Below are 14,559 nucleotides of genomic sequence, written 5' to 3'. Positions count from 1 at the left end.
CCATCATCGTTAAAATTTTTAGATCATACTTTCTTGAAATTAGTCGACTATAGATTAATAACAAAGACAACAAATGAACATTAGAAAAATCTCGATGATACAAATATACAAAACTAAAACATAGGATCCAATAAAAATTTAAACTCTAAACTGAAGAATAGAAATGTAATAATATAGACATGTTGGTGCACAAACCTCATCCAAGTCACTTGCCTCTAACTGGTGCTATTATCATTCAAATAGTTTGTCCAAACTAATCTATAAGAGAACTTGCATTGATGTGGTGTCGAGCCATGTACACTCTAATGCCTCGATCACCCGTGAGATTAAAGGGTTTTAGCCATGAGCTCGAGTTTGACATTACCTTTTTTGGCGGAACGGAACGAGGTTGGCGAGGCGGACCCAAAGACTCAAAGCCTCTATTTCCTGTTTCGAGATGCGCAAATTTCCAATGTGTCCCTGAGCTTGGGCCCGTGGGGCTTGGACTACCCTCAATAGGACCAAAAGAAAATTAACTCAAAACTCACCCTCGTACGCTCTCTTTGATGCTGGGCTTATATTAACTTTTTCGAAAAGATTGGGCCTTCGATATACATTAGTGGACTTTTTTTTCTTTCCCCGCCCCCCCCCCGTAAAATTTATAGAGAAGCCGGCAGTTCCTAAAACCCCTCAAACCCTAAAACTTTTTCCCCAACATCTCTCGCCTTTCGAAGCCACTGAAGGAGAGAAACTGGGAGCGGTTCTGCGATAGTGTCTCTCTGGTTTTGGTCCCATGACTTCGACGTATCTTCTCTATGAATCTGCTTCTGGTTATGCTCTGTTTCATGCCCATGGCCTCGACGAAATCGGGCAGAACACGGAAGCCGTTCGGAGCTCTGTCTCCGACCTTAACCGCTTCGGCAAGGTCGTGAAGCTTGCTGCTTTCCACCCTTTCGAGTCGGCTCTCGATGCTCTCAAGCAGTGCAACTCTGTCTCCGAAGGTAACTCCCTCTTGGAGTCGATCTTTCGAGCAGTCGTTTGATTTTCAGTTATTTCAGGAATTTCGTATTAGTGAATGTGCTCTTTTCACCTGTTGAAATCGGGAGGTGTTTGGAGTAGTTACTTTCTTACATCATTCATGGCTAGTTTGGTTCATTGTTTCGGACATGACTTGACTGGTTCTTTTATTGTGCATTTGAAGTTAATTTAATGGTGGTGTATTTCCGCGTTCGAGCTTATTTTGATGTGTTGTTGTTTGTTAGCTTAGCCCACCAGAAGCATTTTTTTTTTTACTTAATTGTACGGAAAGGAAAATAGCTTTTAGCTTCGGTCTTGTTAATCTTGTTGTGCTAGTATAGTTCTATGTCATATTTAAAACTTTGCCTCTGTCGTGTCAGGGTCTTTGCAACTCGCATTTTTGGGTTTCAAACAATGTTGTACATGTTGGACGGGATGATTATGAAGAAAAGTACTTTTTGCTGCATTAGCGAGTAACCTAACCTCATTTCTTAACGAATGGCTGAAATGCTATAACAATCATAAGCTTGTTAGTTTGAGTCGTCTCCTGGAACTAATTTCATTATTGGTTTCTTCATGTTCTACGTCCTTGTGATTGAATCTTCAGGTTTCAACTTTCTGTTACAAATATTCTATTGATGAATGGCAGGGCTCATGACTGATGAGTTGCGGAGTTTTTTGGAAATTAATCTTCCAAAAGTTAAGGAAGGTAAAAAGGCCAAGTTTGTTTTGGGACTAGCTGAACCCAAAATTGGGTCAAACATCTTTGAAGAGACTAAAATCCCATGCCAAAGCAACGAGTTTGTTCTGGAGCTGCTTCGGGGAGTGCGTCTGCACTTTGATAAATTTATCAAGGACCTCAAGGTTTGCCAGTCCCGCTGCTTCTAGTATTTCTCTTTGGCTAGTGGGTAGATGTTTACTCACGTATGTTCCTCTTTAGAAAATTACTTCTGTTTATCTAACCATTTATTTGTATTTACAGCCAGGGGATTTGGAGAAAGCACAACTTGGTTTGGGACACAGTTACAGTCGAGCTAAAGTAAAGTTCAATGTTAATCGTGTTGATAATATGGTGATTCAGGCGATCTTCCTTCTCGACACTCTTGACAAGGACATAAATTCCTTCTCAATGAGAGTCAGGTATTTGATTAAAAATGATGCACGAGTTTTTGACAAAGCTTTACAATTTGGAAGAATTTGGTTACTGCTTTTACCTCTTTTAGGATGGGGCTTGTGGATGCTATGTTAGGGATATTTAAGTTTGTTTCTCTAGAAATCATGAGTGTTCTCTTCGTTAATTATTTCTGTTTACTTTTATGATCCAGAGAGTGGTATTCATGGCATTTCCCTGAGTTGGTGAAGATTGTCAGTGACAATTATCTTTATGCTAAAGTTGCAAAGTTTATTGAGGACAAGTCAAAGTTGGCAGAGGATGAAATCCCTGCCTTGACTGACATAATTGGCGATGAAGATAAAGCAAAGGAGATTGTTGAAGCAGCCAAAGCCTCCATGGGTACATCACTTGATTTTTTTTAAAACTAAATATATTTTCAATCTCATTCCGTTATCTGATTTGGTGACTGACCATGTTACAGGCCAGGATTTGTCTGCTATTGACTTGATTAATGTCCAGCAATTTGCACAGAGGGTGATGGATCTTTCTGAATACAGGAAGAAGCTTTATGATTATCTAGTTGCTAAAATGAATGATATTGCTCCCAATTTGGCCTCTTTGATTGGTGAAGTTGTTGGGGCCCGTTTAATTTCTCACGCTGGCAGTCTCACAAATTTGGCCAAATGCCCTTCTTCCACCCTTCAGATTCTTGGCGCTGAGAAAGCACTCTTCAGGTTTGTATCTGATGTAATTTTTCTTTTGAAATAATGGTGTATTATTTCTCTGATCCTACATCCATTTATCATTTATGAGATTTTTCATCCATTCTGAATTATTAAAACATTATTTCCTCTTTAAGACCAGGTTGCCTTGGTTCAAATTAGGAATGCTTTATCCTTGAAACTAGGTCTAGAAATGTAGCCACTTGATTCTTTAATTAATTATTTATTTATTTAATTTCTTTCTAGGGCTTTGAAAACAAGAGGAAACACTCCTAAATATGGTCTCATCTTTCATTCTTCTTTCATTGGGCGAGCATCTGCACGGAACAAAGGCCGAATGGCTCGTTATCTTGCAAACAAATGCTCTATTGCATCACGTATTGATTGCTTTGCAGGTAATTATTGCATAGCCAACCTTTGTCTAGTTTTCTATATAATACAATCGACTCCTTTTATTTACTATCATAATAAGTTATAGCTTCCAATTGCTAGTTCTGATTTATAATTTTGTATTGTCATTCAGAGAGCAGTACCACAACCTTTGGAGAGAAACTTCGTGAGCAAGTTGAAGAGCGCCTTGACTTTTATGACAAGGGAATAGCTCCTCGTAAAAACATAGATGTTATGAAAGCTGCAATTGAAAGTGCTGATAACAAAGGTATATTGAATGTGACGGCGGTGACCATTCACCTTAAAAATGGTCAACATTTGTTTACACTGTGCTTTGCTTTTATAAACCATTCTTTGACGTTGGTGGATCTCACATCCCGTTGTTCAAGTGATGCCGATGTGACAAGCAGTAAATGGAAGGAGTTTCATATTCCTTCCACCAGGAATCTATATTTGCCTCTTATTTTATTTTATATTTTTGCTTTTGGCTGATGTTTCGACCGTGTGACTAATGAGAAATAAATGGTGCAGCAACTGATATGGATGTAGAAGAAGTGCCAAGTGAAGCTTCAGGGAAGAAGAGCAAGAAAAAGAAATCAAAAGCTAATATGAACGGTGAACTTGAAGACAGGCCAAGTGCTACCGAGAACGGTGATGTTGCTAAGGATGCGAAATCAGAAAAGAAGAAAAGGAAGGAGAAACGAAAGTTGGATAGAGAAAGAGAGGAGCAGCAGGTGGCTTCAGAAATCGTAAATGGAGTAAACGGTGAGAAAAAAGAAGGCAAGAAGAAGAAAAAAAAGAAGAGCAAGGATGAAAATAAGGAGGATGCTCAGGTCGCTGCAGAAGATGGTAAGAAGAAAAAGAAGAAAAAGTCGAAAAGCGAAGATGCCGAATAGTAACATGGAGACAGATGGTTATTAATAGGTAGACATCGTTTTGTTGCTATAATATTCTAGCTGTAGAAAAGCCCTTTTGTGGCTGTTTTTGGTCTCCCATCTCTATATTTTTGTCCCTCAGCAAAACTTAACGCCAACATGCGTATGGTTGTCGCCGTGTCTTATAATCTGAACGACTTCCAGTGGAAGAAATGTATTCTACTCTAATTTTGTTGGAAGTGTGTTTTTTTCTTTTAATTTATGTTCCATCGTAGCCGAAGTTCCTCTCATCTGGCTCCAAGCCCTCCCCTGTTGTTCTGGGATTCTACATTTTGCCTTTGTCAATGTAGTAGCCTCATTTGTTGACTTGGATCGTTCGTTCTCGAATATTGCCTTTTTCTTTGAGGTTTCTGTTGGTTTAATCATTCAAAGGATTTAATTGGTTCTTAAACTTGTATTTTGTGTTTAATTTAATATGTTTCTGATAAATTCAAAATTCTTAAGCAGCTAAAATCCTTGATGGTTATAATAAATATGTTGTAGGGGTTAAATCTTTTGTATTCAAATGAGAGCAGCAGTGCAGCATATCGATCATGTTGAGGTCAATGAATCTATCACAACATGGCCCTTAGATTACAGATCATATATTGCAAGTTAGCAATTAGTATGGGTAGAAGTTAGAACGATGTCAAGATATTTTAAAAGGTGAAAGTTATGTAATATGACAAATCAACATGAATGAGAATGATTTATTTTGTTTTTTTTAAAAAAACTCTACAATAATAATAATAACAGTCAAATTCAATCCGACCATGCAATCTAAACACATGGCTAAAAAGTTAATTATATATTCCAAACACAGCTTCGATTTCTAAAATCTTAGCTAAATTTAATTGATTGATTATCATTATTAGCTGATGTGTAAAAATTCAAAGACATATATAACTTTTTTACAACTCAATTTTAACTATTTTGTATTATAAACACAATCAACTTTTACATATAAGTTGTCGTGGTAATCTAAATGAAGGGCATTATAGATGAGGTCTATTTATGTCTTCCAAAATTTCAAAATTAATATACGTTAATTTTTATTCATTTTGACAATACAAATATAACTCAACTGATATAAAACTTATAGTATCAATCTTGATTTATTGAGATTATAAGTTCGATAACCCCACTCTACATATTAAAAGAAAATACTTTTATTCATTTTTTAACGTAAAAACTCTTCAATTATTTTATTTATTTGGGTAGTTACCTAACCCTAAAGAAAGGATAACGAATTAAGAGGAAGGGACAGAAAGGTCATTTTGAAGAAAGTTAAAGGGCAGAAATGGGATAAGGTAGTATATGTTAAACTTGTTGGTATGGGGAGGCTGCTGCTGAAGTTTCAAAAGTTGGAGGTTTGGAAAAAGAGAGCAGCTTAAATCTCGTAAACCTCATTGGAGGCTCCGTAAGAGCAGACGGTTGAAGAAGACGAAGAAGAAGAAGAAGAAGAAGAAGAAACAGCCATGGCCAGTAGTTCTGGATCAGCGAGCTTAGAAGATGTCCCTTCCATCCATCTCATGACCGAGCTCCTCCGTCGCATGAAATGCGCTTCAAAACCCGACAAGCGCCTCATTCTCATTGGTAATCTTCTCTATTTCTATCTGCATTTCCATGTCCCTTCTCAGGAATTTGTCGTTGCTTTTTCTTTCATTTTCTGGTATTTCTACTCGATAGAATTCCGTCTTAGATCCACGAATTCCACCTCTTTGTGATGTTTAGATGTGGTGCTCTTTCGATGATTTGAAACTTTGGTTTCTTGCTTGAGATTTTTCTCTTGGATTGGCGTTACGCTGCGATCTCCTTTAGGTCGTCAAGTGCTTGTGCTATGTTTTTCAAAAAATTAGATCCGAGGTGGATGTGCAATGGTCGTATAGAGATTATGATTAGACTACGAGATTATGATTAGACATATAAAACAGAATCCATGATTTCTGCATCATATACTTACTCCAGCTCTCGCTACACAAATCGGCAGATTCACCTGTTTATAAACGTTCTGGTGTCTTAGCTCGTTTGTTCCTGATATCGTAGTGTTCAATCTGAATATTTTCATGAATTGCTTAAGTTTGTACGAATATTTACATGGTTGAAATGAGTTCCCCATTCTCCATTCACCAAGGGTCAGAGTGGAGAAAAGCAAAATGTAGATTATTTTCTGCTTGTAATTTCAACATCTTAATTCTCATTTCACTGCTACAACCATGGTGTCCAGCTTTCTATAGCCATGGTATCATTAAGATCTCATGGATGGTAGTCGACATACGTTCCTATTTAAGATCCTCTTTATTTTACAGGTCCACCTGGATCGGGAAAAGGCACCCAATCACCAATCATCAAGGATGAATACTGCTTGTGTCACTTGGCTACTGGTGATATGTTAAGAGCTGCTGTTGCTGCTAAAACTCCTCTTGGTGTTAAGGCTAAGGAAACCATGGACAAGGTTTTTTATTATATTATTTTTGTATGTTGCCTGACGCAGCTTTGCATTGTGTGTCATCTTGTTTCTTGCTAATATTTATTTATTTTCAGGGTGAACTCGTGTCTGATGACTTGGTTGTTGGCATCATTGATGAAGCAATGAAGAAGCCTTCATGTCAGAAAGGTTTCATTCTTGATGGATTTCCTAGAACTGTGGCCCAAGCACAGAAGGTATCAAGTTCCTTGTTTTTGTCCTTTGTATTTTTTTGCAGTGAAGTGATTCATGAATTATTCTGCTCACTCATTTTCCTAACTGCACAGCTGGATGAGATGCTAGAAAAGAAGGGTGCTAAAATTGATACGGTGCTTAACTTTTCAATCGATGACGCGATATTGGAGGAGAGGATTACTGGACGATGGATACACCCATCCAGTGGAAGGTCTTATCACACAAAATTTGCTCCTCCGAAGATTGCTGGTGTTGATGATGTAAGAAAGCTGTCTTAACCCATCCTCTCCCTGGTTCAATAACATTTTGTTTTTGATAACTAAAATTTTCAGTTGAAAAATGTAATAAGGGCTAGTTTTGTACTTCTAACACGAGTACTCAAGTGCTGCCTATAAAGAGAAACGGTTGTTTTTCTCGTCTCCGATGAGGGAAGCTTAACATTTTATTACGAACTTAATTAGAATTTGCACACAATTTCATGTTAGAGGGAGAGATTCTAGTAGGGAGAGTTACAAAAGGTCTCTCCTATTAGATATTTCACAAACTGTCAACAGCTTATTACTGAATTTTGTTGTCTGATTTGAAGGTAACGGGAGAACCTTTGATTCAACGTAAGGATGATACTGCAGCAGTTCTCAAGTCTCGGCTGGAGGCTTTCCACAAGCAAACAGAGCCGGTATGATTTCTATGCAAAATCCTTCTCTTAGCATATTTATGGTGGCACACATCACTTCTACAACTTTGTGATATTCAAATGAAATTCGTTTGTGTTTGTAGGTGATTGATTACTATTCCAAGAAGAAAATTGTGGCAGATCTTCAAGCAGAGAAGCCTCCCACACAGGTAACAGAACAGATTCAGAAACTGCTCTCATCCTAGAAATGGATGCATCATTTTTGGTCTTCACAGAAACCATTGGTGCCTTTTAACATTTATTGATGTTATATGGTCAAATCTTCCGACTTTGTTAGATAACCTCATTTGTTTTACAAACCGAAGATACACAGTGGTTGTCAACTTTTCATTACAGATTGTACTAATCCTATAAAATAAGAATAATTATCTTTCATGGGCATTTGAGTGATCCATTTGATCATAAAATTTAAATTATTAGTGCTTATCGTGTCACTGCAGATTCTTTTGGTACTGAAATTCTATGTTTTCTTGGAATCTCTTTGTTGAACAAAGTTGGCAAATAAAAATTCATGTTCTTGGTTCCCATTGCAATTGCCTTGCTTTTTGAATGGATGCTTTCAATCTGAATCACTTGCTGATTTCTGGCCAACTTTATTCCTGTTTCACACAATCTGCATCCTGCCTTGCCTTTGGTTGGGAACCGATTGGATCAGGTCATGAATAATTTTCCAAAACAAAAAAGAATCCATGCTAGTGCCATTTGAGGTCTGTTTTGAGTATGATTTTGATTTTTGCCATATTTAAAATCACGTTTTCAATTATACAAGATGAATTTATCATTTGATTTCACTTTTAAACACATTTTTTTTAATACCATTAATGTGTTTTTCAATGTGTAAAAAGTAATTATAATCATCTCAATCATATCGTGTTATTGTGTATCAAGTTTTTGTATTTGGTGATACCCTTTTTTTGTGGAGGTTGAAGTAACGTAGCTCATCTTCCTTTTAGAGTTGAAAGCAAAATTACTCACCAACAAAAAGCCCAATTTATGGTCCACATAACACATTTTTTAAATTAAATTTTGGATACATAACTTTTAGAATACTAAAAAGCTTTGGACTAATTAAATCCACTGTCCAACAATTGTTCTTACGAAAACTGAACCAAAAATTTCATTAATTAACCCCAGTTATGCCATAGTTAAATATAAAGTATTCTTAAAGAAAATGAAATAAAATTCTCAAGAGAATGGGTTATAATGGAAGATCGTTACAAAAACATTTTCAAACTCATTTGAGATTAAACATCAAGATCATTACAGAAACATTCTCAATCTAAACATCTCTCTCGATCCATGCTTTCTAAGTCGACCCTCGTTTTAATTGAATACCACGAGCGAGGCCCAAATACACCTAAACCCTAAAACTGAAGATTCGAATTTGGAGAAAAGATTAATTTACAAAAGGAAAGAAATTTATCCATCTGTAAATCGAATCTGTAAGGAATAATACTCAACCAGAAGGAATAAAATAACATAGCACAAATCAGAGAAAATTTTCAAACTTCAATTGATAGGAGTTTCCCAAAGAGAATCCCCTCCAAAAATAGGTGTATGCCGCGTAGAGCGATAAGCACACGGTATTCTTTAGTAAAAGGCGAAAGAATAGTTCGCTCTGTGCTTACCGCACGGCTGCGTAGCTTTACCAACCTCATGGATGCTCATTTTATAGGTGTTTGTGCACTACGCATCTACGTGACTTTTCGATGTGGGACGATTCGCTACGTTCATAGACTCACTCCTTCACTAGATTCCTTTTCACGATTAAATAAACTACGCCCATGATAAGCACAACCATAGCTGAAATATATCTAAGATCCGATACATTAAAAGTAATCATTTGTGTTAAATTCAGCGACAAATAACCTAGACCATAGATATTATTGTTCACCATTAAAGTTTTATTGTGGGCAAAGAGAATCGAACGAATGGTGTTTGTTAAGGAGATTTTGAAGATGCATTGATGGATTGAGATAACATGGTTGCATAGTATGCTTGTTCAACAGATTCCTCCAGGTGGAAATGCCCTCCACTTTGTTATGTTAAACTGATTGGGGATAAATAACCTCTACTGGGTGGAGACCATGAGAAAAATTTGTGAAAAATGTTACCACCAATAATTTCATATCCGATTTGACCAATGGACGAATACACAAGCATAAAAGTATTCAGAACAATGCTTGGATATTACATCTGGTTATTCTGTACTGAAGTGCTAATTTTTGGCATGTATAAATTTTTTATATATATATTCGAAGTTAGTAGTAAGAACACACTAAAAGATCATGGGACACCATAACAGATAATGGAAAAGAAACACTCTCAAATTATTTTCCACTTTGATGATCAAAATTGTGTTGCAGAAGTAATCAAAATCCTTGTATGAGTAGAATGTATGGATGCAGTTTATATAAGAGCATACCACATAGTTCTTTCAGTAGATGATACTGTAAGGCCCTTAGTTAGAGAAATAGTAGGATTAATAGTAGAATATTAATATGGTTATTAGAGGACGTAGTAGTAATTAGCTAGTAAGTTTGTAAGGGTTTTTAAGTTATAAATAGAGGGAATGGGTTAAGAGGAAGGTATGAAGAGTTTTGTAGTTGTTTCCTAATTGGAAAATTTGGGAGAGAGTAGTCTTCTCGAAAGGCTATGGTATATTGTAATTTCTTCATGGATATTGCAATATAATTCTATCTTTTGGTCTATTTGTTTGTTCTTTGTGTTCTTGAATTCTCTTTTTAGGAGGTATTCTAACAAATTGGTATCATAGTTGTTCTTTCTTGGTACTGTTCTCTTTTGTTTGACAATGAGGGAAAAAGAACCATGGACATGGGAGTGGCTGCATAAATGGACTGTTCTGTTTTGTTTGGCAATGAGGGAAGAAGAACCATGAACATGGGAATGGTTGCGTAAATGGACTATTGATTGTAAAGATGTGACAGTAGAGAGAGGAGAAACTCCATGGTCATGGGAACAAATGCAGAAATGGATGAATCGAAAGAGAAATCTGGGGGAAGTTACAAGAAACCCAAGGAGAAGAAAAGAAAATGATTAAATTTTTTTTTGGAAAATAGGATGGTGTTGGGTTTTATGTCCTAAAACTCGTGGTTTGTAAACATTAGAACTTATTCTGATAATTCAATAAAGTTGTTGTTGAATATATATTGTTTTTTAGAAATCCAATAAACCTAAGTCCCTTGACTATTATATGAGTACTTGAACTTTATGTGGAGACATACAAATGGATCGGGTTCGAGTAAATAGTCAAAATGATCTATAATATAGGAATAAGGTTGGGTACCTATTGTTACAAAGTGTTGTAAAGTGCTACATACGAAGTGATCCTAATTCGTGCATGTTGAGACATGGGGAGTGGGGGTGTCCTGTGCAAATGAGTTTTGTGCAAGATCGGACCACGAAACTTGTCACTCTTACTTTATAACGTTGTTTATTGTTTAAGATTGACAATTTCAAAGCAATGACCTAGATAACTTAACCTTAATCCTGAACTAATTATGAATTCATGTTTGTTTGGGATTATCCTTTGATCTGCAAATAGTGAGAGTAGATCAATTTCCCCTACTCAATAAGCTTACCATTTTGGGGATAAGACCGGATGAATAGCTGGGAACATAGGGTGCAAGAAGAAATTCACTCCTAACCGATTAGGGTTAATAGAGAAGTTGTTCCATTCAAGTGTTGATTCTGGGTCTTGAACAAGAGGCTTCACCCTCTCATTGGCCTGAGAGGGATTTAATTTGTTGATTGGATTACAAATCAATTGTTCATTAGGGGATTAGTGGAACTTAAGGAACAAGAAGTAATTTTGGGGGTAAAACAGAGATTCGACCTAGCCGTTATTACGAATAACCTGTGAAGGCTTAACTTACTAATCATGGTTATATCGAGTGGACATAATATATCTAGGGAGTTCAACTATGGGCTTTAATGGAATTACCCATTAGTTAACGAATGAGGGTTAGATCGATCTAATGAGTTTAGCCGATTAATCTCAGATCGTTGGAGCCCATGATCTGTAGGTCCGCGAGGTCCCCTACTAGCTCGTAAATGGGTACGCTTTAGGGTAGCTTGAGAAATTAATTTGAAACATTCAAATTAAACGGAACAAGAGAATAAATATTTAAATATGATTTAAATATATAAAGATGATTATTGTGGAAAAATTAATTTAGTATTTGGTATTAAATTAAATATTTTTTAAAAATTAACTTAAGAAAATCTATTTTTAAATTAAAATGATTTAAAAGTCATTTTGTATTTTAAAAATAAAATAAAAAATTCGTTTTGCATGGATTGCACATAATAGAAAAATCATCTTTATGCTCACACACAAACCATGATCTTCTCTACCTTAATTCTCCAAGCATGAGGTGCAAGCCATGCACTCCATGCATGTTCATCTTGATATATAAAGAAGATTGGAGTTGTTGGAGAAGGAGATGAATACAGAATTTTGAGAGAAAAATCGTAGTGAAGAAGAAGCAGAAGCTGTCTTCTCTTCAACTTGCTGCTGTGAGTTTCCCTTGTTTCTCCACATTTACAAGCTGTTCTTGAGTCCCACAACTCTACCTAAAACTCCAAGAGCATAGTAGAGAAGGCTTTGAGGTGGTTCACGATGATATTAAGTGAAGACAACAACTGAACAACTATTTTCTTGAAGAGTTCTTCAAAGGTACGTTCTGAAAACCCATTTTTATGAACAACATACTTTAGTTTTTGCCAAAATTAGTGAATTAGAATGTTTATGGATCATTGATTTTTCCACTGCATGTTGTTTAATTCTAACAGGTGGATGCTGCTAGAAGGGATATTTCTGAGCTGAAAGCCTTAGCGCAAGAAATGGTCGAGAAAATCGAGTAGTTATTAGTGGTAGTCAATAGGTATTGATGCGCGAGCAGAATACCTAGAGAGATCAAGAGATCAACCCCAATTGTGGATCAATCTTCACAGACATGGAAATTCCGAAGTCGAATGAGGAAGGGAAAAGGAAAACACAGTGGCTAGAAAGTAGGGCGAAGAGTGAACAAAGTACTTATTGGTGGTCCTCGATGTTAGAGAGAATGAGAAAAAAGTTGAACAATGTGGGAATTGGATTTTCAGAGACCGCTACTGAAGAGATACAGAAGACGAAAATAGAAGCAAAAGGAGAAAAAGACGGCGAATCAAAGATGGAAGAATTGGAGGAGAATGTTCATGAAGAAGATGAAAAGAAGAGGAGAAAGTTGATTGTTCGTGTCCATTGTAAGTGGCAAAAGGTGAGATGGTCAGAGACAAGTCCTTGGTGGAAGTGAAAAAATGGATCAAAGGAGGTAGAAGCATCGACGAGAGGGGGCAAACATTACCAATGAGAAGGCGAGATGACATTCAGAAGAAGAAGCAGAGGAAAAAGCACCTATCGACGAACACACGGTCAGAAAAGCGAAGAGGAAAGCCGGCAAAAATTCGACAAAGAAGAGACGTGTCGGCGTTCAACAACGGGAAAATGAAGAAACTGACGTTGATCAAAGATGTTGAGTATGGTTGGCCGATATGGAGAGAGAATAGGCCACTGGTTCTTGGGTTAAAATCGCGAAAGGGCCGACAAACAGAATCGTTCTGGGTCACGACGGGAAAAGGTGGAGGGAGGAAGTTGCGGCGGAAAACTTGCAATCGTGGAGATAATTTTCCAGAAGAGGAGACAGAGATGTTTGGCGACGGAGTAGAGGACGTCGGAATGTAGGTGACGGCGAAGACGCAGGAAAGGCGGAAAGTATTCATGAAGGGTATGTCGAAAATTGTAGAGGGAGAGGAGCGACCATGGAAGGAGAAGAAGGCATGGGAAAAGGGAATTTTTCATGAAGAGAAGGAAAAAGATTCTCTTACCCACGTGAATTAGCAGATGGTGGGACCGGTGGTTAAAAGAAGAGGCATCATTAAATTTGTCAAGGTTTTTGGGCTGAGGTTGCACACACCCATTTAATTTTGAATATGGAGATCAAAAGAAGATTAGATTGGATGAGGAAAAAACTTCGACCTCGAAGTTTGAGGTTCGATCTCTCACTCCACAATTTAATTACAATACCTTTAAAAAATAAATTAATTAAAAGGGGCTCGGGGCCCAAGAAACTAACCCTACCCTAATTACGTGTGCTTTATTCTTGAAAATAAGGAGACCCATTATTTTGCATAGGAAGATGCTCTAGTAACTTGTCAAAATGGGAGGAAAGAAAAACGTTTTGGGCTTTGATTATGAGCTATGATGGCTGGAAGCCCACTACTAGATTTAAGGAGGATAATGATGTATACGTTTAAAAGACCAATGGAAATGAGAAATTTGAAAGATAGTAGTCCCTCTCAAGCTAATGATTGTTCAACTTGTTTTAGCTTAGTTCCGTCTCAAACACATAACAAATGTTTCAACAATTTCAATGACATTTTTGCAGGTAAGCCTCCTTACATCATATAGGACTTAGAGCCCCTGGAAAATGGTTCAAGACACAGATATTACAGCTCCAAGTTAAGACCATTTCTGTTTTATAGCAAAATAGTAATCTATCGAAATAGGGCACAACCTACTTAGAGATGAAAGCCAATTGAGTAGCTGAGAGAGAGACAAATAATCATAAGGATATCGTATCGGATAAACCTTTTTACCAAATAGATGATAAATTTTAACCTTTTTTTAAAACATAGAAATCAATATGAATGATTTCCGATGTGGGACAGCTCAGTAGTTCACTCATGGCCACGCTCCTTCGACGACTAATCTTACAAGGCCATTGTTAGGATTTTTCCCATTTCATATTCATACTTGTGATAATGATAATGGGAAATTGCACTCGAATGATGGATTTGGGAGTTACTTTTAAACATTAAAAATAACTTTTTTTTTATTTATTTATTAAAATAATAATAAAAGTAAAAGTGGAGCAAAAACATATTCATCTTGTATGATATTTCATGGGGTAAATTATTGATGACTTTTTTGTTTATTCTTTTTTGTCTTGAGAATAATCATGATTTTGATATCATAGACTTATTTACTTGAGACTATATCATTA

The 14,559-nt window shown here is 36.6% G+C and overlaps 2 protein-coding genes and 1 non-coding gene across 3 annotated transcripts; 2 read left to right on the top strand and 1 right to left on the bottom strand.

Moving 5' to 3' along the window:
* Nucleotides 1-619: 619 nt before the first annotated feature.
* LOC120071776 (nucleolar protein 56-like) lies at nt 620-4,355 on the top strand. The gene is made up of 8 exons (XM_039024159.2): nt 620-980; nt 1,646-1,860; nt 1,979-2,136; nt 2,322-2,509; nt 2,592-2,844; nt 3,079-3,227; nt 3,356-3,490; nt 3,754-4,355. The coding sequence occupies exons 1-8, from the start codon at nt 773-775 to the stop codon at nt 4,116-4,118; spliced, it is 1,671 nt and encodes a 556-aa protein (XP_038880087.1). The 5' UTR covers nt 620-772; the 3' UTR covers nt 4,119-4,355.
* A 1,021-nt stretch (nt 4,356-5,376) lies between these two features.
* On the top strand, nt 5,377-7,873 carry LOC120070779 (adenylate kinase 4-like). The gene is made up of 6 exons (XM_039022663.2): nt 5,377-5,732; nt 6,446-6,591; nt 6,681-6,800; nt 6,891-7,058; nt 7,385-7,474; nt 7,576-7,873. Exons 1-6 carry the CDS (start codon nt 5,615-5,617, stop codon nt 7,675-7,677), a joined length of 744 nt encoding a protein of 247 aa, XP_038878591.1. The 5' UTR covers nt 5,377-5,614; the 3' UTR covers nt 7,678-7,873.
* Nucleotides 7,874-9,012: 1,139 nt separating this feature from the next.
* Nucleotides 9,013-9,129, bottom strand: LOC120072416 (U5 spliceosomal RNA). The gene has a single exon (XR_005480476.2). It is a non-coding gene; the product is annotated as a U5 spliceosomal RNA (small nuclear RNA).
* Nucleotides 9,130-14,559: the final 5,430 nt, after the last annotated feature.

The sequence above is a fragment of the Benincasa hispida genome, chromosome 2 (assembly GCF_027475165.1).
Source record: "Benincasa hispida cultivar pf3 chromosome 2, pf3_genome.v1.1, whole genome shotgun sequence".
NCBI lineage: Eukaryota > Viridiplantae > Streptophyta > Magnoliopsida > Cucurbitales > Cucurbitaceae > Benincasa > Benincasa hispida.
Note: the sequence above shows the minus strand (reverse complement) of the source record. Positions and strands in the feature narration are given on the sequence as shown.

Coding starts and splice junctions, on each gene's coding strand:
- LOC120071776 (XM_039024159.2), top strand. CDS start 773: ATGACTTCGACGTATCTTCTCTATGAATCTGCTTCTGGTTATGCTCTG. Junction 2,510..2,591: donor AGCAGCCAAAGCCTCCATGG/GTACATCACTTG, acceptor ACCATGTTACAG/GCCAGGATTTGTCTGCTATT. Junction 3,491..3,753: donor TGAAAGTGCTGATAACAAAG/GTATATTGAATG, acceptor TAAATGGTGCAG/CAACTGATATGGATGTAGAA.
- LOC120070779 (XM_039022663.2), top strand. CDS start 5,615: ATGGCCAGTAGTTCTGGATCAGCGAGCTTAGAAGATGTCCCTTCCATC. Junction 5,733..6,445: donor CAAGCGCCTCATTCTCATTG/GTAATCTTCTCT, acceptor TTTATTTTACAG/GTCCACCTGGATCGGGAAAA. Junction 7,059..7,384: donor AGATTGCTGGTGTTGATGAT/GTAAGAAAGCTG, acceptor TCTGATTTGAAG/GTAACGGGAGAACCTTTGAT.